This window comes from Lineus longissimus, chromosome 15, assembly GCF_910592395.1.
Source record: "Lineus longissimus chromosome 15, tnLinLong1.2, whole genome shotgun sequence".
NCBI classification, from domain to species: Eukaryota; Metazoa; Nemertea; class Pilidiophora; order Heteronemertea; family Lineidae; genus Lineus; species Lineus longissimus.
Window position 1 is genome coordinate 8,537,589 of NC_088322.1, and position 25,617 is coordinate 8,563,205.

The window sequence follows — 25,617 nt, forward strand, 5'->3', positions numbered from 1 at the left end:
CTACACCAGTCGCAGGTTGTGAAAGCTAGGGGACTATTCCTCGAGCTCAACAGCCACAAGTTATAAAAAGACTGGGGACTATTCCTTCTGCTACACCAGCTACCAGTTTTGAAGGCATGGGGCTATTCCTTCTGCAGCACTGATCGAGACGCAGGTAGTGAAAGTTCCTACTACTACACAAGCCAAGCGCCGGGAAAGACAGTCGGCTATTCCTCGATTTGACATCAGCCACAGGTTGTAAAAGACAGGAGACTATTATTCATCGAGCTACACAAGCCGAAAGTTGTGAAAAGATAGGCGCTCGACTATACCTAGCCCCTGAACCAGCTACAGCTTATAAAAGACAAGGGAACAACTTGTGAAAGACCTCTTCTGCTTGATCACCTGCGACACCCAGTCACAGGTTGTGAACGAGAGGGGCTATCCTTCTGCTGCACAAGCCGCAGGTTGTGAAAGACGGGTGACTGTTTCTACTGCTACACCAGTCATAGCTAGGTTGTGAACGACAGGGAACTGTTTCTCGAGCTTCACCAGTCACAGACCGCAGAAAGACCGATGGTCTACTATACCTATCCTCTACCAGCCACAGATTGTGAAAGACAGGGAATCAACGTGTGAAACACTGGGAACAATCTCACCGTTTATGACAGACCTCCCCCTGCTTTACCTCCTGCTTTACCACGAACAGGGTGTGAAAGACAGGTGAATATTCCTTCTGCTGCACAATCTACAAGTTCTGACGATCAGGGGCTATCCCTCCTGCAACATCAAATCGGCAGGTTGGAAAAGACGGGGGACTATTCCTCCTGTTATACAAGCCATGGTTGTGAAAACAGGGGAATATTTCTACTGCAACACCAGCCGCAAGCTGTGAAGGACAGGGGAATATTTTTTTCCGCTACAACAGTCGCAGGTTGTGATAGACAGGGCACTGTTCATCAAGCTGCACAAACCACAAGTTGTGAAGGAGGAGAAGATATTCTTATTCTTATTCTGTTAGAGAAGCCACTGGTAATGAGGTTAGGGAACTATTATTCCTGCAACACCCAGCCACAGGTTGTTGAAGACTAGGGACTATTCCTCCTGCTACACAAGCTGCTGATTTGGAAAGATAGGTGAAAATTCGTTCTGCTTCACCATCTGCAAGTTGTGGGCGTCAGGGACTATTCCTTCTGCAAACCCAATCACTGGTTGTGAAAGCCTGGGGAATAGTTCTACAACACGTGCCTCATGCTTAGAAAAACAGGGGACAATCAACCATCTACACTAGCCTCAGGTTGTGCAAGATATGGACTATTCGTCGAGCTACACCAGTCACAGGTTGTGAAAAGACAGGCGCTCGACTATTCTTAGCTTCTCTACCTCCTACAGGTTTTAAAAGACAAGGGAACAACTTGTTAAAGACGGTACAATCACCGGTTGTGAAATACCTTCTCTGCTTTATCATGTGCAATACCCTGCCACAAATTGTAAAAGGTAGGGGACTATTTCTCCTGCTACATAAGCCACTGGTTGTGAAAGACAGGGGACTATTCCTTCTGCCACACAAGCAATAGGTTGCGAAAGACAGGGGGCTATTCTTCATGTTACAGTTCATGAAGATCAGGGACTACTACTCCTGCTACTCGATCAAGCCTCAAGTTGTGAAAAGATAGGCGATCAATCGACTGCACCTCTCCTCCTGTACCAAGTACAGGTTGTGAAAGACAGGGGACCAACTTGTGAAAGGGAACAATATCACCGGTTGTGAAAGACCTCGTTGTGTGGCAAGTGGTACATCCCAAACTTCCTGTCCCCAGTGTGCACTTTCCGAGCTAACGACTCCCTGGGTAAAAAAAGTTGTGGAAGACAGGAGACTATTCCTCCTGCTACACCAGCCGCAGGTGACTATTCCTCCTGCTAAACTAGCCATAGGTTGTGAAAGACAGGGAAATATATTTCCTGTATAACCAGCTGCAAGCTGTGAAAGACAGGGGACTATTTCTCGATCTACACCAGCCTCAGGTTGTGAAAAAATGGGGGACTGTTCCTCCTACTACACTAGCCATAGGTTGTGAAAGACAGGGAAATGTATCTCCTACGACACCAGCTGCAAGCTGTGAAAGGCAGGGAACTATTTCTCGATCTACACCAGCCACAGGTTGTGAAAAACGGGGGACTTTTCCTCCTGCTACACTAGCCATAGGTTGTGAAAGACAGGGAAATATATACAGCCACAAGCTGTGAAAGACAGGGGGCTATCTCTCGATCTGCACCAGCCACTGGTTGTTAAAGACAGGAGGCCATGCGTCCTGCTACGAAGCCACAAGTTGTGAAAAACAGGGGACTGTTCCTCCTGCCACACCAGCCACAGGTTGTAAAAGACAGGGGACTATTCCTCCTGCTGCGCTAGCCACAAGTTGTGAAAGACAAGGGACAAGGGACAATTCTTCCTGCTACACTAGCCACAGGTTGTGAAAGACGGGGGACATTGACAAAGCATCTGGACCCTTTAATCTTTGGTACAGAGATTCCCTTCTCTTGAGCAGGCCAAAATGTACCCTACTTGGCAACTCAAGTAGCTTACTTGGAGTAGCTCATGTACCCGAAGACCCGCATGAACCAGGGACAGCATTGGGACCCCTCAGCCTCTGGTAGAGCAGCTTTCTCACTGTTTTACGGCCCAAGGATCCTATCCAGCAACTCAAGTAGCCAAAGTACCACATGACCCTGGTGGTAGTGACTTTGTCCTCACGTTACCAACATCGATTTGTTTGCTCTACTGCCTTGGCAGAGCTGTCCTTTTTGCCGAACATAATCATCCCAAGCAGAAAGTACAGAGAAACAATAGTTGTAATGCCACTGTGATTTATTTCTATCATATTATGTATTTTATAGAGGAGAAAATGAAACAACTAGCAAATAGTTTTATTTAAAACTCCATGTACATTTACACTAGGCCTTTCTGTACAAAATTGAAGTAAAAGCTTTTGCTAGGCTTTATTCATATCAGTCAATCTTAAATTGGTGAAACTACAGAGAAAATGGGACTTTCCAAAAAATATTTTTACTCTTATAACATGAAAAGTTAACACTAAAAATATATACATAATATTCAAGCATTTTTGTTGTTGTTCTCTCTGCCATTATTAGCTTACATGTTGGATAGTCACTGTTCATTATACTGTACATTGCGATATTTGCTGTAGAAAGTATGGTTGTGTAAGACTACTCCAATGAATTTCTACAACAAATGCCAATAAAAATATACATGTAGGGCCTGTACCAGTTGATCTACGGGACATCATAGTGTAGCTATTAAGCATCATTTGACCCCCCTCCCCCATCACAATTTGACATGGCATATTTTCATGTGTAAAGTTTAAGTAGACAGTACATGTAAAAGACTGCGCTCCTCAAAATATTTCCAATCCTCGATATCTTAAAACTGCATATAAAAGTTCAATCAAATACACCGCATGTGTAACTTATTTTAAGCAAAGTGACAACAACCGTGTAAACCCCCGACAGATTTTCGAACACAAAACCAAAAAGAGTGCAATTGAGTACAAAATGTGATGTGGAGTTACATATGTATTAATAAAGAATCACTTGAAAATACTTGTAGCGTAAAGAATTTGTACAACCTACGTGCAGAGTAGTTGTGCGTAGGCTTTGTAAAAGTTACATGCACACTCCGCATAATATACCCAAATTTAAAGGCCTACGCTGTTCGTTAAAAATTTTGAACTTGTAATTGAATTTAAAAATGTCCAATTGCGGAAATACGGACTAAATATAAATTTCAACATTGCCGTTGTGTAGGCTGATATACAAATACTGTGAATACCAAGTTTAAACTAATTTCAACATTGCCGTTGTGTAGACTGATATACAAATACTATGAATACCAAGTTTAAACAAATTTGTACTCACAATAACTGCACTACGGCATTGTGTATTCGTGGATTTCTATTGAACTGGACCACAAGTAATTACGAACGGTGTACCCCTTTAAATGAAATACATTGGACGAGGAAGTGACTCTGCCAAGTTATTGGCCGTTCATAGACAAATACCAAATTGACAAATTAGGCATGAAGCATTCTCCACTTTGCTAGTATTCTATGTTGACACAGTATAATTATGCTTGCATGGCATCAATGCTTCTACATGTATAAAATTCCCCAAATATCAATTTATGGTGCCTGGCAAATAGTGCAACACAAGTCAAGCATACTTGCTGATGAAAACTTAATATGTTACGACCTTGAGTATTGAAATATAAACGACTAACCATGATCTTATGACTCAGACCTACATGTACTTGACTGATGGTCAGTATCGACCAATTGGTGAAAGCCGCGTCCTTTTTCGCATCACCACATTTTGCCATGTGTGACAAATTTGGCTCACATGAAACGAGCATATGTGACAAAGGCCTTTCAGGTCATGACTGTTGGTTATGCCACACCAGTTTTTGACGTTACATACAGAATTTTTTCTGTGTGGCTTTTGAAACCATTCTTTTCGAGACACATCCTGAGGTCAGGTTTTTGCTGTACTCCTACCTCGTAGACATTTGAAATAACAAGAGGGGGAGTGTATTTAAAATCACTGGTTACGTCAGGATGCTGAAGACATAGTCATGAAATTTTCCCAGATGAATAAATGATAAATATACGACATGACTGCAGCAAAAGTTCCTTGTGTCTCCACAAATATGTGATCACGGAATACTTGCATACATTTGAGCATTGTAGTTTCCTGGTAACACACCGGCCTGGGGACGGAAAAAAAGCCAATGTTAGTGACCAACTACTAACCCATGGTCACCACCTGCAGGCCTTTGTCCCGATCATCCCTTTATTCAAACGACATTGAAGCAAGTGCAACAGCTGGTAAACGAAGCAAAATTGTTAAGAAGCAACTTGAAAACACATGACCTGATTTAACTTCAGTTAGGCTTATAATGGAAACATTTATAATGAACACTATTACAGTCCAAGTCACATCTGACATCCTTTCTTCTCTGCATCAACTACGCACAATGTACGCATGTCTGACGAGTTGCTCTATGTTTAACGAAGCTTGCTGGGTAGCGTGTCAGTGTTGCACCACTGACAAGATTTCAGGGATGTCAATTGTGATTAGCACCATGAGACTCTTGCCGAGCCAAGCAAACCATTATGTATAAACCTTGATATACCGAGTCCCCAAACCTTACCTCAGCAAGGTTAGAAATGAATCTGGTTTACATTGTTACAAGCTGATAACTCAAATCATGGTAGTTTACACCATTTAATGTTTTCTATAACAAAGACGAATTCAGAGCTCTTTTATCATTTCTGGCTTTTCCAATATAAACTAATTTATATACACTAAAATTAAAATAACACTTGTTCAAAAGATGATTAGTCCTCCATGTATTTGTGAAGGAATACGTCATTCAAATAAATTACATGTATACAATACAATATCATGAAATTTGTGAACACCTTACATATGTGAGGTTTCTAGACACTATGTTTTCAGACTTTTAGCACATTTTGTAAGGATGTAAACAATTTGGGCAACAGCTGATGGATGAATAGGTGAAAGGCGTCGATGCATGGTATGTTTTTGTGCATGACCTTTATATAAAGTAACACAGCAGGCCTGGCCGAAAAAAAACAAGGTATTACATGCACATGAGGATTGACGACAATTTGTTCTTGATTTGGCTGTCATTTTTGTATACTGAATTCATCGAACTAGAATGCCTACATGCACCATAAAACCTTAGCATTTATAATTCAATAATGGATCATGATGTCACACTTTTTTGCCTCTGGTGGCTGAGTCAAAAATCGAATCTGACCGAAATTTACAGAGCGAGAGAGATTTTTGCTCAAACACCGAGACTCCAAACACCATTGAAACTGACCACATAAATTATATATACAAGGTTAAACGCTGCATCGCTTGCAGGTGGAGATATTTTTTTACAGATAATGTTGTCGAAGTCTAACATTTTGATTTCCGGACCGCCATGCTTAATCCAGATGATAGGCGTCGTAAGTCATCTGCCAGAGTTCACCAGAATGCTTCAAACTCCTGGAAGTAGAAGTAAACTAGTTTCAATATGAATTATGAGCAGGGAGAAGACAAACGATAAGAGAAATGTAACTTATGTTTATCATGTGATGCAACAACTCTTCCTTGCTGTGGAATGCGAATCATTCCATATTTTTGTATGCTCTGATGACTACCCTGCCCCAAATGTTTTGTCAATAGATACCATTTGAGGTTCTGGAATGCTATTTATTTTACGTTTGAAGGCAAAGTCCAATTGCAAATTGGTGATAAACTCTTTGTGTCTGTTGTTCATAGATGTAATTGACACCACACTCATTCTTTTTTAATGCCTATGCCGGTCTTGTTCGCTGTATATGTTCGTGGCTCAAGCAAATAGAAATAAACATAGAATAGATGTCCTTAATAGAGTGGTTCTGCTGTATGTCTTTTTGGTTGGAACCAGCCTAGCAAGGCCATGCCAGTTCCCCTTTAACACTCACTTGACAATATCTTTCAACGCCGTCCACAGCGGTTTGACCTCGTACTTGATGCCGTGTTTCTCACAAAGGGACTTGACAAGTGGCGCCACCTTATAGTAATTATGACGTGGCATCGTTGGGAAGCAACTGAAACAAATGACAAAAGTTAACAGGAATGCTGGAATCAAGCCGTCTTCGATTATTTATTTGAACCTGTGGACTCGCCGCCTTTTTCCGAGAAGGGGATAGCGTATCCAGTAAAGTAAAGTGATCAGCCCCACAAATCCTGAACATAAATGAGTGATATGTGTACTTTGTTCCAGTTATACGTAGGCCTACGCCATTCAATAAAAATTTTGAATTTTGAATTTTTCCAATTGCGGAAATACATACTAAATACAAATTTCACCATTGGCGGTGTGTAGACTGATATACAAATACTATGAATACCATATTTAAACAAATTTCAACATTGCCGTTGTGTAGACTGATATACAAATACTATGAATACAATGTTTAAACAAATTTCAACATTGCCGTTGTGTAGACTGATATACAAATACTATGAATACCAAGTTTAAACAAATTTGTATTCATAATAACTGCACTACAGCATTGTATATCAGTGGATTTCTATTTAACAGGACCAAAAGTAATTACGAACGGTGTACCCCTTCAACTGGACACTGATCGATTGTCATGATTCTGGTATCTTCAAACGCTGTCACACACGCCTGTGATAAAATCCAAGATTCTTGGAGTAGGGCTGCAGTAACTGCAACCTGTGTTGGAGGCCACAGAACAAGAAAAAAACCCGCTGACTAGTTCATGGCCAAGCACGAGTTCACTTGAGGCATACTTACTGATGTTCAATCTGGAAGTTCAGGTGTCCCGTAAACCAATCATTAAAGAATGACTTCTCAATATCACATGTCGCACTGGTTTGTAGCGCCAACCACGGCTTGGCCGTATCGTGTTCTATACTCATTGGAATGTGGTTGGACTGGCTTACCCATGTAAACCAATGGCTCTCAGCACATCTGAAAAAGGATTACACAAAGTGGGATTGGATGAAATTGTGAATAAATGAGGGAGGAAAGGGAGGGATACATGCACTGATGAACTCTGCCAAAATATGGGCGTCTATCCGTAAAATCATATGCAATACCTCTTTAGGCATGCGCCAACCTCATCTTGGTCGAGAGCAAAAGCCAGAAAACATACATTTGGTCCCAAGACCCTCCCTCTTTTTCAAAATGGACATTTGGTTGAGCCTGAGGCTGCCTCCTTCTTTTCTGAAGTTTTTGCGACAGAAAAAGGCAAGGGAAACACTCCAGTGACAGTTCCAATTATGTTCGACTTACCTGATGATAAAAAAATAAGCCAAGGAGCCCCAAAATCCTAATAGCGGGGAGTAAAGGTAGAAAAACTTGAAAAAGAACAAAGCCATAAAGAAGCCATCCTGAAAACAAATAAAATCCATATCAATGTGAGGTATTAAAAACAAAACATAACTTGTAATGACAACATCAAAAGTTGGTTAGGTTATACCAAAATGCTTTGCACTCAGAACAAAGCTATTAGATTATTAATCTAATAGCTTTGCTGTTGTGTAGATTGTTGCCATGTACATAGCAAAGGACATTTCCAAGGCAAATATTTAAAATATGTTCCTTTGAAATGTACATGGCAACAATCTACAATTGATGGCAAATATGTACAAATGTAATGTCATAAAGATGTTGAAACTCTCCAAACAGGCTCCGAACATATTTTGATATGAATATCTCAGGCACCACAAAAGCTAATTTGGTAGCAAGGGTAACATATAGACTACACATGTATGTTGACCCCAAAAAAACACTTATAGAGTATATGAGCCCTGATAACACTTACAGACTACGTTGGCACCAATGACACTTTAAACACGTATGTATATACATGTAGACTATGTGGGCCCCAATAACACCAATAGACAATGTTGGCCCAAGTAAAACTTACCACCCAGCACCTCCTCGTGATGACATGTCTGAATGTCATGAATTGGAAATAAATGGGAAACAGCAGTGGAGGACCAACTGAAAATATTGGAAGACAAAACTTGAAAGACGATGGCATAAAAAATCTTTACAAAGTTCAGCACTATTGCACGACGCAGAAAACAGATATGCTGAGTCGATGTAATTAAGCCAGCTAGTCTGTTACACAAATTGCCATGAAAAAAAGCAAAATATTTATCTATACCAAGCTATAGTGCTCTAACTGTGCACTCTGTCACTGGCTAATCTCCCTTTTTGAAAATGATGATCTGATGCAGTGTAATGATGCACTGTAATACAATACAAAATTCTTGAAGCAAAACCATTTTTTTGTGAAATGGTCACTTACGAAAGAAAAAGTATCTGTGCTGAAAGTTATATGGCATTGACTTCTTCGATTCTTTAGCAACTTTGATTGGCATCACATCACCTATGACAAAGAGCTGCTCTACTCTTACATCAGGGTCGAGGCCGATCTAGAAAAGATGGAAGCCACGTTTTAAATCTGTTAAAGTTTACAAAACACCCCGAGTGGAGAAGTTTAAAACCAGACCAAGTTTCCACGATAAGGTTGCCTGAAGACCAGACCCCCTAGCTCATGCCTTCCTTTAGCTATTTTAGGATCCTTCTCCCTATTTATAGAGCCCTAAAGGGACATCTTCGGGAAAATGTCCATCGAAAGCCAGGTGGCGCCACCAGCAACTGTGACTCACTTGCCTCACCTCTTTAAAGGGGTACGCCGTTCGTAGGTGGTCCAGTTAAGTAGAAATCCACGGATACACAATGCCGTAGTGCAGTTATTGTGAACACAAATTTGTTTAAACTTGCATTCATAGTATTTGTATATCAGTCTACACAACGGCAATGTTGAAATTTGTTTAAACTTGGTATTCATAGTATTTGTATATCAGTCTACACAACGGCAATGTTGAAATTTGTTTAAACTTGGTATTCATAGTATTTGTATATCAGTCTACACAACGGCAATGTTGAAATTTGTTTAAACTTGGTATTCATAGTATTTGTATATCAGTCTACACAACGGCAATGTTGAAATTTATATTCAGTATGTATTTTCGCAATTGGACATCTATAAATTCAAATACGAATTCAATTTTTTTAACGAACGGCGTAGGCATTTAAACAAGGCCAATCATCATTACTAAAACTATAATTGTTGGATGAAATTTTTACTCACCACATTAGGTTTAGCATGATGCTGGAAATGCATGTGATTCCACCATTTGGCCGAAGCACCTTTCGAAAAACTCATCGTCAACTGATGTACGAAATGATCCAGTTTTGAATCCTTGAAGACGGAAAGATGGCCAAAATCGTGCTGCAGCCAACCAGCTTGAGCCTAGAAATACAAACAATTTTGATTTTAATCTAAAAGCATTAAAAAAACGCTTTCAATATTTGAATGAGATAGAATGAAGCTGACAGTATCCCGGATCTGAATCAAACAAGTTCTTCAAGCTTGTAGATTATGGTTGTAAAATCACTCAATACTTCATTTTTAAGGTCATCAAGACTTTCAATTTTGACCATGTTTTATTTAACACCCAATATAACGACAACATACCTGAACTGTACTGTAAAGCGCCACAGAGACTAGATAAGGGAGCCACCCAGTACCAAAGTACGCCATGGTCAGATATGCTAGTACCTCCATTATGAATATATGTGCCAGCATCACGAAGAAGAAAAAATAACTTGCTTCGAAAAGACCCTGAAAATATATACATGTGATAATATTATGATGTGACATTTTCAATCATCTAGCACAACTTGTGAGGCAAAATAACCTACTTCAACAAAAAGTTCAAAAGGACATAATCTATGAATCACTAAAAGCGCCCCGCAAACAAGCGTTTTAAATTGCAGTGTACTGCAATTAAATTGCTGATTATGTGCGACACTAGGAACTCGTCTGAAGTGCAGGAAAACGGCTGGGGTTGATACCAACTTTAATACAGGTCATTGACCACACAATGAAACGTTCAAATACACACCATTTTCTTGGCAGTTTCACGCATTTTGTCGAAGTCTTCATCGATGGTTGATCGCTGCTTCGCCTCTTGGACGGGAAGGTCGCCGACCTTGATGGCAGTGAGATATTTACTGACTTGCTTAACATCATTGTGGAAGGCATGGAAAGGCTCCTGAAATCACAATTTTAGAGAAGACTTTTTGAGTGAAGCGCCAAAAAGAGGAGTCTGTTGTTGTGCTTACATGTATGTATGATTTTCATAACTTTTTTTTAGCAAAGTCTCCTTTAAAGCCAATCTTTCAATAGAACACAGTTGCTACACCCTCCTTTTTCAGTGTCCAGCTATTTTTATATATAAACATGCATTTGATTTGAGATTATGGTCCCCTATATACCCCATACTGGTGTCAATGTACCTCCCCCAAGTTTGAAGTCCCAAAAGATACTCCCTGTCACACTATTATTTCTGGTACAGGTACAAGGATGCACCACACGTCATTGAAAGTGACCCCCCCCCCGTTTTTATAGTTGCCTCATAACAATAACCACACAGTCCCTAGCGTTATTTACACAGTTTCGTAAATCACTCGATCTAGTTATTGTTCACGGGAACAGCACATAAGTGCTAATATTTTTGTACAAACAACTTATAAATGTACATGTATTAAAGTCCATATACATGTAGGCCCTGTGTGATGTCAGTGTTGAAAACACCAGATTTTAGTATGCCAAGGGGGAAGTCCTGACTTAATTGATGTTTTTACTTAAAGGCCTACGCCGTTCGTTAAAAATTTTGAATTTGAAATTGAATTTCAAAATATCCAATTGCGAAAATACATACTTAATATAAATTTCAACATTGCCGTTGTGTAGACTGATATACAAATACTATGAATACCAAGTTTAAACAACTTTGTATTCACAAAAACTGCACGATGGCATTGTGTAAAAGTGGATTTCTATTTTACTGGACCACAAGTAATTACGAACGGTGTACCCCTTTTATCAAACTAAAGAGCACATTCCTCAATCAATCATAGATTGCTATTTTTGCACATGACTCCTCTGTCCCCTCATAGTCATAGCTGGTCACATAATATGGGCTACATGCATGACATGAACAGTGTAACCAAAGAGATGGACTTTGAAATACAATGTGTATTCTGTCATGTAATAATCACAATGGAAACACTCCCCACCACACGTGGCCCACAAATTCAATTTTCAATGTCAGAAAAGATAATCATTTGCTGACCAATAATTTGATATTTAACACGGATAATCAGATACTGAACTTGGATTGTGTCACTGTTATGTCTGGCACCGTCTCGTAACAGATCTGGTTTCATAATATGTCTATTAAACTTGTTTTGACGATAAGTTTTATAAATTGACCTTCTGATGAGTGTAATATTAAATAACTTATCCAGGAAGGAAAGCATTTGTTGATGAACAGATGAACATTGAGGTATTTTTTTTAATGTTCAAATTGATATTGCTCAACAGCTCAGGATGAAACACGTTCACTTCAGATCTTCTTGTAAAGGCTCAATATTATATATATAACGTCCAAATGAGTGTTACCCTACTTAAACTGGGCAGCAACAGTGGCTTGGGAAATAGTCTGAAGCACATCAGTCACAAATACGGCTTCGATAAAGAAGGTTCTATTGAGGTGTACAGAAATTCACTTGGTTTCATGAGTGATAAAAATTTCCTACATGCCGCAGAAAGAGAAAGACAGATTGCAGTGCAAACAAGAGAGTTAATAAAATTAAGGAGACATGCAGTGGACATACTGACAATCATTGAAAGGGAGGAAATAATCCAATATTTATGTGTAATGTAACACATGTTGGCACCCGTTGTAATATTATGTAATTGATATCGAAATAGACTTGTAATCACTTGTAACCACTGCACCCAGCACTTTGCACACCATGGCACTGTAAAATATGTACGAAATAAACATATATATATATAATATATATGTATATAACCTGTCATAAGTCATAAAGATACAAGGTTTCTTCATTTGCCTGAATTAAATCATTCAATAACCATAAATCTCCCTGATATAGATGCAATGTTTAACCCTATATCTGCGGACAATGATATTACGTATATAACCTTTCGACATTTTCGGTGACAAGTTCATTTAACATTATTTCAAGACAAAATATTTTCAAAGTGACTGGTGTAACTAGTTAAGGCCACACCATTGCCAGGATAGCAGCATTACTCATGGTACATTATTTAAAAGGGATGCCAGATATAGTTTAGCCGAGGATGATGCATGGCACCTATCTGAACACATCGGTCAATGCGGAATATCACAAGCTGTCGTATCTGGCACCAGATGCAATGTATAGCAAGAATAGGTAATAGGGCTTATTTTTAACGATTTGATACTATGACATTGTATTTTAAATTTGTTGGTGAATGTTTTGATTGAACATCTCATGAGATCAATAAGTAACATTTGTGTGTGTACTGATACCAGCAAAGTCTCGTTGTAAAACTGGACTGGATTAATTTTATAAATCCGATCAATCCTAAAGTGATCTTATATGCATAAAAAACAAGCAATTTAAAATTTTAGTGAGGGGCTACAAATTGTACAAATATCCCAAAGCCATGGCGTAATTGTATCCCCTGACCACAAGTCTAGTGTTGTCTCTCTGTGGCGTTTGCTGATATGAATAAAATCGAGCAAATGTTTTTACTTCAATTTTGTACAGAAGGGCCTAGTGTAAATGTACATGGAGTTTTAGATAAAAGCATTTGCTAGTCTTTATTCATATCACCCAATTGTTTGAGAGAATGTACGTCAGCAAGCACAATGAATTTCCAACTCAAAGTGGGGCTACTGTCAATTCATAACTGACATGTACGTATAGTGATCAGAAACCATGCCTGAAAACTGAAAAAACCTCTTACATTATCCTGATGTCAATTAAGCACAGAATAAAAGATGTTGACATTTTTTATAGGTATTACAGAAATACTTACAAGTTTGTTGGGCCTCATAAGATTCTAATTTACTTATCAAGTGATAATCAATACAACTCAAGTATAAGAACACAGAAATATTGACAATATATGTCACAATTACTGGAGTTCAAATCAACAAGTTGTCGGATGATATTTCCAATATGTGTGATGGGACTTGGCCAATCAACAAATAGCTCACTTCCGATACATATCAGCCCATTGGTGTTGTGACTGGGGCTGTCAAAAACATCTTGAGGTGACCAACTCGTGGTCCAGAACTGAGATATCTCTTCACCTTTGGAAGACAGCAGGGCCAATACTGGGTATTGCAAAATAAATGATGCCATTTTCCGCTGATCCACCCTTGAAAGTCACGTCCCCAGCTTGCCAAGAATCAAATTGGCCTTCCAACTTGCTGTGTTGGCCTGCCCAGGGAACAGATAATTTTTTTTCACGGATAGCCTACGGTGCTTATGGTTGTCCCTTTGTCCTCGTCTTCAAAGGTGTCCCTTTGTCCTCGTCTTCAAAGGAGGTGAGGGTACCTCTCCCAAGGTCACTTTAAGGGCTTTATTACAAAAGACCTATCCCAAATACCGAGAGGCAAATCTGACAAACCCCAATGCAATTTTCTGCCCCTCCCCAATCCCACTGAATCTATATGGATGTCTATTCCGAAAATCCCAGCAGTTTTTTGGTCTATCCCGGCCGGCATCGGCAGGTATTTTAAAATGGAATCCTACATTAGGACTCTGTTTCAAGGAACACCGCCTACTTCTACACCATCTCATAACACATAAATAGTGGCCTAGTTATCAACCAGCCAAACTATAGAGTTAATGTCTGGAGAGAAACATAGTGTACACATAACCACAACACACAGGGCGCGGGTTTATACCCATAATAAACACGACGGTTGCGAAGCGTCCCATCAGTGTCAACTAAAACTAACTAGCTAGACATTTTAAAATGAATCTGAAGTTTAAAATCATACCAAAAATATCACCAAAAGTTACCCAGAATGATAAAATAACGAGTTTTCTTACCGTCGCGTCTTGACCGGCGAAATGTCCAATGATGCGTGAACCGCCTGGATGTCTTTTCGACCACGCCGTCACATCGAAAACCTCGTCGTTTATAACTAACCATTTGTCGTCCCTCTTATCATGTTTCGAGACCTCATCCCAGGGTATCACCCTGTTACTTTTTGAACCCTTTCCCATGATTTAGCGGCGAGAAATCCGAAAGTTTTTAGATCGGAATTTTCAAGACATTTCGCAGACGACAAGTCCTTTCTGAAGTGAGCTAAAAATAGACCTCGCAGTCGGGTCGTTGCAAAACACGGATCGGACGAGCGTGACGTCACGCGAGAGTACCATTCATAAATCCAGGGTTTGCTTTTGTGTATAAGGGCAGAGACATGTATTCATCCACGACCGGAGTCACATAGAGCTTATCAAAATGTCAAGTTGTGGTAAATACAATGTACATGGCTGGGATGGACCAAAGTGGAATTAATTCTCAATCTGTGGTTGATTCTTAATCTACAGAGTCAGGCCATCACAGAAATATGCTTTTTGATAATATTATTTAAGAAAATGTGGTCTCACCGGTCAGTTTAGAACTTGTACTTTGACAGGGCCATATCAATGCGCCAGTGACGTTTTGATGGATATGGTGTACGGAAATCTCTTTTTCTCAGGCAATCGGTATTGGAATGTTTTTAAACTTTATTATGCTATTGGCAAAGGGTTCTTCTTGACACATATACAATTTTGTGCAGATTGATTGGTCCAATGAGTACTTTTTTACCAAAACTTATGCACAACAATGTACACGTCATGTACACATGTTTTAATAGAGGACTCTGGCCATAAATGCGGTTTATCAACATTGCGGGCATTCTCTTTGGGGAAACAGTTCCACTTTTGGCGGGAAACAAGACTTATTCCAACATCCCGAAAGTTGCGTTGGGCCTATCTCTATTGGGCGTATTTATGAGTGCAAGGTTTCATAAACGTAAGCTAAACACAGATGTTTCGACGTAATATAACTAATACTCAGCTTTACGTTATTGCCTTATTTTGCTTGTACAAAAAATGTAAATGCACTAGTTCCAGAGAAAAAAAGAGTGTTGGCAATCGCAAAGGACATGGCCACAGACCCCAATCGGACCATTTATCACGATGTGGATGAGTTCGTGAATTTCGTAAAGTTTTTATCAAAGGGGCTCGCTTTTTGTGATCCTAATGCGACTGTATAGCTCGAGGTGGAAAGATTGTTATTGTTATGACAAATTGTTTGGTATAAATAATTTATCATGATATAAAAACACTTGACATGATATGATAGACCTACTTCATGGTAACCTCCATCTTTCGACAATCGCACAAACTGCCGGCAGTAGGCGCTTTATTGATTCAGCCTGCATCCTCCTGCTAAGACTCTGGCTACAGCTAGAGTGAGAACCGGATCAATACAACGAGCTTATGTAGCCTAGCATAGCTAGCATAGTTGTACATTACATTGACAGGGAGCAACACGCTATGGGTAAGTGCTACGCTATCTGTATATAATTTTCGTCTGTTCGAAGGGGTGTTTGGTCCCATTTTCTTGCAGCCACACGCCGTTCTGCTTTTTAAATATTCAGCCGGGGAGAGGTGAGCCCTAGCAAAATATAGACTCCCTGGGTCATTTAGTTATCCTATTCTTTGAGGGACGATCGCCGTTCCACAGTGTTCGGAGTGTAAGCAAAATATTAATTGAAAGTGTTTAGTGTCGCAGGAGGTTTGGGCTGTATACATGTACGAGTAAATTCATTTCATCTGAGAGTTACCAAGCCAAAAGATTTTATTCCGGCCCAGGTACACTCCGGATGCAGTGGACCGGCCTCGTCCTGTCGCCCGGTCCATGTCACGCCAATTGGAGCGGTTGAAAGATATTACCTCTTTACTGTGCCCGAATTCCCGTGGTTCCAGGCTTCTTACGATTTTATAGGAAGATATGGGCCTTGGGACGGCTATCTCGGTCTTTCCTGCACGTCCGGATCCTTGGTTTCGTCTGTCCTTTTTTGTCTGCATTCCCTCTCGTTGTTAAGATTAGTGCCTCTAGACGGCGCTGGTGGTCTTTAGCCGCCAAAACGAAGGGAAAACGATCAAAGATGACAAAATGAACTGCGTTATGCCAGGAAGCTCAATGTCTGTTGGGAATTTGTGTTGGGAGATTGGAGGTTGCCCACTTCCCAACGCTACCACCAAAAGCATAGGCTGTTGCAGTAGGCCAACAGCCCGGCAACCGAATTAGCTGCGTTAGGAGTGTAATGAGGCATGCGCTTCGTATCCAAGATTTTCAAGCCCAGGATCCTGACCTCACCCTCGTTGTCTCCGAAGCTGGTATGGGTTAGACCAACACTTCGTCCCCAAAGGGCTGAGATCACTATTAACTTCAGTGTGTGATGTGTCACCGAACTGATTGACTTTGGAGTGTAGTCTACATCGGGTCAGTGGGTATTGGTTTATTCTAAATAATAGCCATTGCCAGGGCGGTTTCAGCCTGAGATCAGGTTTTTGCTATTCTCCTACCTCGTACAAATAGTTTGAAATATTGAGAGGGGGAGTATATTGTAAATCACTGGTTGTAGTCCTACGTCAGGATGGGGCGGTTTCAGCTCCATCATCAGCATATAATAAATCATTGAATGAGAAAATCAGTAAAAAAAGGTTATCTGTCCGTCCCATCAATGTAAATATAGATGTAAAAGCTGTCCACATATGAGTGGACCACGTCTTCCTGAGCCTGATGTATTGACATTGATAAGCTTTACAGACACGCGCGTGTGGGCGGAGGTAAACGAGGGGAATGCCGCTGGAAGTTCAGTATACTCATTTATCATATAGGCCTATATCATTGCGGTATCGGTCAGTCCTCAGGCGCGAGACAAGACCACCATTGGTTTTTTAAGCCTCTCAGCAGTTCAACTGTCAATGTTTGACCGCGACGCATCAAATACTGCGTGGGGTTGTAAATCTGAAATTTTGATATGATATTCCGGACAGTCGGGCAAGTAAATGGTGAAAAATAAACTGGTAGTTGACCACGGAAATTTTTTGATAATCGGCAAATTAGACAGACATTGATATTCCCACTCTTTTCAGCCAACTGGCAGAAAAATCTCAAAACACGCCCCCTATTACCATATTAGCAAAATTCGAAATTAATTTTTTCATCAAATAATTTCTTTATATCTGTAGACTTGCCACAAGAAATATTTTTTCAATACCTCTCCAAATATGTACTTGACAGTTAAAAACATGTACGCGTCTAATTGATAGGCCACGACCCTCCAACCTATGAATATTCAATGGTGGTATAGTCTCGCGCATATCGGCTGTCTTGGGAGCATCCCGCCGTGCAATGCCAATCCTTGCTCGCTAATTGCGTAGGGAGTATATCAGACTCGACGCAAGGGCCCAAAGCGCCGCGTAGCGGCAAAAAAGCGAAGCTGGCGAAACATTTATAACGGGTCACCGTCACTTATTATTGGACTTATAGCGCATTGACGGGGTTGCAACTATTTTGCTTAATAGTGTCACCAGGAAAGAAAAGCATGCGACCTAACGCCGATCTATTTGTATAAAGTGATAATTGGAAGGTATATAGTAGGAAATATCAATAAAATAATCATTCCATGTCGTCTTTTGAGGGCATTTTTGATTGTAAAAAATATATGTGTACGTCACCGGAGTCTCTGCAATGATAATTTTATCACAGCAGTCTCGCGCAAGTAGAAGTTCTTTACCTATTAGTTCTTCACTTATTAGTCCCAATGTCTGGCGCAAAGCCAGACGTTTTCCATTACGATTTCACTACGATGTTTGACAAGAAGGAGCAGTGCGCGAGATATGCTAATGAGCAGACTTCCCTCGCTTGAGTTTCGGAAGAATATTCCATATCGCGCGAAGCTGACCACTGCTGACTATGACAGGCGTGCATTGGACTGGTACAGGTTGGAACTGAACATTGAATACGCTGGTGGTGACGCTTTCTGATGAGAAGTTGGCCGTGACTGATGCAGTATCCTTGGACTTGTCCACAGCATCGTTCAATCATTGCTCTCCGAGCTGCCTTGATTCTGTACATACCCAAATACTGAGACCAAATGCCTGTTGACTGTGCTTTAAGAGAGACTGGCGCCATGCCTAGTCTCTCTTAAAGCACAGTCATTAGACACCAACCCCCTCAGACTCAGAAACCACAAACGCCCAACCCTTCCTGCTACCTTAATACTTCTGGGTCATTTATAGTGCCGAGCGTTGGCGTGATGTTCAGGATGGCCGGGATGCCCGTGATCTTCACCTAAGAGTAGGCTTTTTTGCTCCTGTACATGCACGTCATAATACAAAATATCGAGAAATATCGAAAAATATCGAGAAATATCGAGAGGCGAAAATATTGGAAACCACTGGTGCCAAGATGGTGATCTGATGAACTCGGATAGATAACATCTCCAGATGCTCCGCAGGCGCATATTGGCCGCCTTGGGAGCGTAACAAAATGTCGTACTAATACTGATCATGGAGTATATGTACAGATTGAAATACATGTATCAATAAGCGGCGGGTTATTGAAAACCACCGGTGCCATGATGTAGGTGTGATGTGTGTACAGACGTGTCATGATATTCACAAGGGACAATGGCGGGGTTGGGGGTAGTGTGGTTTATCCACATTAGAATCCAGGTTGTTCGCCTTTCGTTCCACGTGGCTGATGATGAGGGAGCGTAGATACACGTCACACATAAGGTATAGATACAAGATAAGATAATATGATTGGTTATCAAGACACGAGTAGGAGGAGCCAAGAGTCTTAATGCTGTGAGTGATGGTAAGAGGAATATGCAAATTCCGACAGGAAGATATATACATGTAGTACAAACTGCATGCTCTACTCTCCACATTGAATATCATGACCTACAACACGCACAATCACGTCGTCAATATTTGGCCATAACCTGAATTGATAATTGATAACGACCAATATCATCATTAATGACCGCGAGTTGGTGTTTTTGTATTAAAACAGCTTCATGGCTGTGTGGAGTTTACACTAAGGATATAGAGGTATTAAGCAAGTAATGAACAATATCATCAAAATTCAAATGAAATTGTGAACTGGCAAAAGGAAAACATTAAGGTAAGATTACAATACTTTCTAGCACAACCACCCTTGCTAGACATCGCCTCTCCGAGCCCTAGGCAGTCGATCATAGTGCAACGGGCAACAGGCCGATCCACTGCGTCGGGAGTGTATCCAGCCCAGGGACAACCAATATCCCCTGCTTCAGGTCAATTCAGAAAGTAATTTCATACTAAGGATGGAATGGATTCAGTAGTGCTTTATGGTCACAACCAGAGTGCAGGAATAAAGCCACTTTCAAAGACAGGTTGAAAGTGATCCCATACCCAGGATGGACTGGACTCATTGGTACTTTTATCAGTATACAGGTGAGACTGTCGTCGCATTCTGAAGTAGCTATCAGGGGCTTAGCAGGCTTTTATGAATACGGGCCCTGTACTCCAATCCAAGACAAGGGTTTGTTTACAAGCAGAGGTATACATTGCTGTACAAAAAAGCCATCTGTTGTGCACAAAACTTCCTTATTTGGAGGAATTCAGTAACCTAACATTGTCTGAGTGATGAAAACATGTTTTCAAACATATTCCTAGCAACAGTTCAAATTCATCTGGGTTTTTTTGAATAAGGAGGAAAATGATCACAAAAAGTTAAGAATATTTGCCATGTGACCAAATATTCTCAACTTTCTGTGATTTTTTTCTTTTTTACATCAAATCTAAAACGGATAATTTAGAACCGTTGATGTGATCATGTGTTGAATATATGTTTTCATTGCTCAAGTATAGTTAGGTTATTTGATTCCTCCAAATAAAGGAGTTTTGTGTACATCAGTGTACCAGGGTGAGCCTACACGCCTCACATCCTTTCGCTGGTCAAGCATATCCAACCGATTATTTTGTCGATGAAGACACTTATTGTCACATATATGCTCCTCCCGCTGCATGCCACTGAGTTCTTAAGACAGCACTTGCCACTCTAAAATATATACGGTTTTGAATGAACTTGCAATAAGTTCTTCCAATTCTTTCTTGTAAGGATATCTTTATGTTTTTTTCTTCAGAAATCAGATATTTTCAACAAAGACAAGAAAATCTGACCTAAAATACGACTTGGATCAATGGCTGTCCGTGAGATGGGAGGCAGTATAGAAAAAAAACGGCTCGGATAAAAAGGGATTAAAAGTTTTCTGGGAGTCTTGAGGAAGAGTACAAGACATACAGGACAAAATGCCCATTCGGATTAAAACAGACTATCCAGTCGCCATACGACGAAGGCCGCGAAATAAGCGACCAGAACTTCCACGAGGGAAGCCCTCAAGGCGTAGTGTCCTCCTGACGCTGACCTTTGTAGTAATGTCTGGCTTCACAATCTGGTTATATTTGAGTCAATATATCGACGGACCGGGCGTTGGCACCCTGGGCCCAGACTTCGATTACTCTTGGAGACCGATGAACAACTCACAAGGGACATTAACAAGAAAAGGGCACAGAATGTCACTTCCGTTCTGCCGAGGAATATTTCAAAATAATCCAAGAACTATGCAACAGGCAACGACTTATATGAAACATCGACCTCGTTTTTCAATATCGGATATCACCTACTACCACATGTTGGAAGACTGTGATAGCTTTATCAAAAAGCGCGAATATATAATGCAGACACTTTCCGACGAGGAGAAAGAATTTCCTTTAGCGTACGACATCGTGATGTATAAGGAGGTTGAACAGACTGAACGACTGCTGCGCGCCATATATATGCCGCAAAATTACTACTGTCTTCACGTGGACAAGAAGTCTCCCGCTATTGTCCACAAAGTGATGGACAGGCTCACACAGTGCTTTCCAAATGTCTTCATGGCGTCGAAATTAGAAGACGTGGTCTGGGGGACCATGACCGTCCTAGAGGCCGACTTAAACTGCATGAAAGATCTTCTGAAGTTTAAGAAGTGGCGCTACTTTATTAATCTCACGGGGCAGGAGATGCCCTTGAAAAGTAACCGGGAGCTTGTCAGGATCCTAAAGGCGTATGATGGTGCAAACGAAATAGAAGGGTACATTGATAAGTAAGTTTGGGTGGTATGTTCAGGTTTAGATACGATTTATCAAATGAAACCGATTAATAGCCAAGCTGTAAGTTAATCTACAATGCAGCTTTTTAGCATATGCTAGCTTTTAATTAATACAGAACTACATTTTACTGGAGACAATGAGTATAAAGTAGGTCAAATTGCAAAAATGGAAAGTAAATTTGTATAAATTGCCAAAGGCTACAATCTCCATGATGCTCATAGTGAAGATTCACCCTTTGGTAACGTTCTCTTTAATACAGAAATATATAAATCCTCTTATTGCAGCTCATTTAAACCTCGCTACGAGTATGCCCACGTCAGCTCAAAGGCGACCAAACGCAAGAATCCCCCACCACCGCATCACATCCGTGTCACTCATGGAGCTGTGCATGTCATTGCGACGCGGGCGTTCGTTGAATTTGCCATCAATAATCAGACCGCCAAGGATTTTCAAAAGTGGCTGAACAGCACCTTCATTCCCGACGAGTTGTACTTCTCATCCCTTAATTCTAGCCCCGAGCTGAATGTTCCAGGCGCATATAAAGGTAGAAGATATGTGCACCACATGTCTGTTAAAGGGACAACTTCTTGGGTGTGGTAGTTACCTGTCTACGCCATTTGTTTAAAGGGGTACGCCGTTCGTAATTACTTGTGGTCCAGTTAAATAGAAATCCAATAATACACAATGCCGTGGTGCAGTTAATATTATGAATACAAATTCATTTAAACTTGGTATTCATATTATTGTATATCAGTCTACACAACGGCAATGTATTCATAGTATTTGTATATCAGACTACACAACGGCAAAGTTGAAATTTATATTTAATATGTATTTTCTCAATTAGACATTTTAAAATTCAAAATTTTTAACGAACGGCGTAGGCCTTTAATGGCTTATGCTATGCTCTTGGTATTCATTAAGTTTTCCTGTGGCTCAGGTGAATAGAAATTAATATTATCAATAGTGGTGTTTCACCAACACTTGACACTTATATAGTAGTCTTTTTGCAGTACATCAGCCTACACAATAGCGGTGTTGAAATGTACATGTACAGTTGCACTACACAATTGTACGTCTTCAAATTCAGGTTGAATTGGCCTTAATGTTTAACAGAGATGGTAGGATCGAAAAACAGACAGTCTGTGGAACATTTTAACTCGTACCAAAACAAGCATCCAAAACTGTCAGACTTCTCCAAAATATCAATGCCGTCCTTAACGTCATTTGGCAAGGAAGGTGTTAAAAGTGAGGGTACCTGTAGTGATTACAGATGACTGTCACAGCTTGTAAGGTATGGGTGCCGAGTTTGGGTTAAGGCCACCACAGACATAGCCGAATGAAAAAAATCATGTCTTTTTTCATTGCAGGCCTCCCAACCAAAGAAGCCTCCCTCAAACCATTCCTACTCCGCTACAAACTTTGGCAGCATGCTGACAAATGTGAGGGATACTGGCAGCGGCATGTATGCATCTTCAGCATCCAAGATCTTCCCAGGATGATTGGACAGAAACACTTTTTTGTCAACAAGTTTGAACTGGAGTATGACTTTTTGGCCCTTGACTGTATTGAAGAATTGGTTCATAACAAAACGCTCCTGTCAAGCAGCAAAGACTTCGAATATGATGTCAGTTTTTATCAAGAGTTAGCTCATGTTAAAAATCATGTTAAACTTTGACTGCGATAAGATTTCAAACTTTGGCTTTATCCTGACAATCGCTTGACCTTGATGAATTTCAACCAACTAATCTTGCAACTTAAAATTTCTCAAATGCAACTTTGGATGTTTTCTTGCGGGCAATGTTCATTGGAACACTGGATTCGGAATTGACGTTGTTTACCGTTATTATATCACATATGTTTCAATTGTTTTTCAACAATAGCTTCGCTTTAAAGGCCTACGCCGTTCGTTAAAAACTTTGAATTCAATTTAAAAACGTCCATTTGCGGAAATACGTACTACATATAAATTTCAACATTGCCGTTGTGTAGACTGATATACAAATACTATGAATACCAAGTTTAACCAAATTTGTACTCATAATAACTGCACTACAGCATTGTGTATCAGTGGATTTCTATTTAACTGGATCACAAGTAATTACGAACGGCGTACCCCTTTAATGTTTCTTTACATATATTCATTCATATAGGAGGTGGTGGTGTGACATTTTATAGGATTTGCCATACTGTATTGGTTATATCAAAGATCATCAAAATAGAAGGATAAACAACTAATGAACGCAGAAGCTGTATATCAAAGCTGCACCCTAACATAGCATTTTACAATGAATCGCTGGTCTTTTTCACAGTTAGTACAGGTGTGCAATGGATAGTAGTCCCAGGGCTGATAGTCCGTGTAACAATAGCCCGCATTGCTGAATGTTTTGGTTAGGGTTAGCGGTACAATAGATCATGCTGCTTAATTGATCAAATACAATGCTACCGGACTATGACTCCAGGGGGACTATATCCGCTGTCACACCGGTACATTAGGTGTAAAAATATGTAAAATCAGTGCCATAGTTGTAATTTCAACTCGATGTGATTTACGGATCTTTGCTGTTGTAAACAGTTTACATCATTCCAACTGTACCTTTATACTTGGTGTAAAAACATATCTATTATTTTATTTTGAATAAAATTGTTCTAAAACTTGGTTACAACATCAAGTCTTGTCTTTTTTGTGCCATATTTCCTCAGTGTAGAGATGCAAGGGCGGGTTCAGGAATCTCGGAACGGGAGGGCACCTTTGAGAACAATGGGTGCCGGTTGCATCATCCCACCTACGTACGTATCTGCGCCCAAGATGTAGCATGAATGGCAAAGGCTATAAGAGGGATTATCTGCGGTGTTTCCATCGATTAATCAGTGGTATTCCCTATGACGGACAACCCATTCTTTTTGTTCCAGGGACAAAAACTTCTTAGTTCACGAGACATGTGACACTGCGCATGTGCGGCACCCAACGGCACTTAAAGCTCAAAATGGAGGAATTCTTACATGTACCTCTCAACTCCTAGCGCATTTTTTCCCTGTGTGACGTAACATGGCCCGAGATCGCCGGGCAAGGTTTTGGGAGTTGTAGCATGGAGGTATCTATATCATAATACTATAAGGCGGCTCGCTAAAGTGCCATTTGGGGGTCGTGTTTCGTCTCGAAATTTTGCACGTTTGCAGGTGATATGTTATCCTGATGCAACGTCATGTTTATTTTCGGAAATTTACTTCAGCGGAGCAGTAATGAGGGATTTTTAATCGGACACGGTCAATTCTCCTTATCACTCACGGAAGCCAAGCCATTGCTGTTCAGTTATGCAGGGGATTAATGAATCACCTGCACTCCCTGTGGGGTGACTAACACTACCTGTTGAACGGCTGGCTGTAGGGGGATGATTGGAACAGCCTGTACACGTGTTGACCTGCTGAACCAAGGTTAATGTTATTTTCAATCCACGATTGTAGGTCACCTGATCTTCGAGATTTCGCGGGAAAGAAATTGTAAACAAACGCATGTGTGCAGTTCAAATGTAAACAAAAATGTATTTTGATACTTTTGGTTGCTGGACTTGGGTTTTCCCGCAGTAAGGAGCTGGGGTCATATTGATGGTCTATCGTATATTGGTACTGTATTAGCCAGAGCTAGCCCTTGATTATGAAGGGATTTTCAAATTAAAGGTTACAATGGTATGTTAATGTGCTCACCACAGCTTTCAAAACTTGATGTATCTGAAGAGGCACTCTGAACTTGGCATGGCCTTATCAAGGAGCTGCTCACGGTGCTGAACTTCTAGCTTGCCTGTCGACTAAGTGCCTTGCCCGAGATCATGCTACATGTAGGAGGAGCACGCATTTTAAAGTTTTAGTAGTGATAG

General features: G+C 40.4%; 2 protein-coding genes across 3 annotated transcripts; one reads left to right on the forward strand and one right to left on the reverse strand.

Moving 5' to 3' along the window:
* Positions 1–2,836: 2,836 nt before the first annotated feature.
* LOC135499632 (acyl-CoA 6-desaturase-like) lies at positions 2,837–14,827 on the reverse strand. The gene is made up of 10 exons (XM_064790509.1): positions 14,585–14,827; positions 10,570–10,719; positions 10,140–10,286; positions 9,753–9,914; positions 8,904–9,030; positions 8,517–8,593; positions 7,880–7,977; positions 7,379–7,555; positions 6,537–6,662; positions 2,837–6,075 (listed from the first exon to the last, which is right to left on the reverse strand). Exons 1-10 carry the CDS (start codon positions 14,759–14,761, stop codon positions 6,015–6,017), a joined length of 1,302 nt encoding a protein of 433 aa, XP_064646579.1. The 5' UTR covers positions 14,762–14,827; the 3' UTR covers positions 2,837–6,014.
* Positions 14,828–16,000: 1,173 nt separating this feature from the next.
* LOC135499548 (beta-1,3-galactosyl-O-glycosyl-glycoprotein beta-1,6-N-acetylglucosaminyltransferase-like) lies at positions 16,001–24,408 on the forward strand. Of its 2 annotated transcripts, none has more exons than XM_064790380.1 (4): positions 16,001–16,088; positions 20,734–21,735; positions 22,027–22,286; positions 23,113–24,408. In XM_064790380.1, the coding sequence occupies exons 2-4, from the start codon at positions 20,900–20,902 to the stop codon at positions 23,418–23,420; spliced, it is 1,404 nt and encodes a 467-aa protein (XP_064646450.1). In that variant the 5' UTR covers positions 16,001–16,088; positions 20,734–20,899; the 3' UTR covers positions 23,421–24,408. The 2 variants fall into 2 exon arrangements, with proteins under 2 accessions (XP_064646450.1, XP_064646449.1); XM_064790379.1 differs by lacking the exon at positions 16,001–16,088 and adding an exon at positions 19,578–19,730.
* Positions 24,409–25,617: the final 1,209 nt, after the last annotated feature.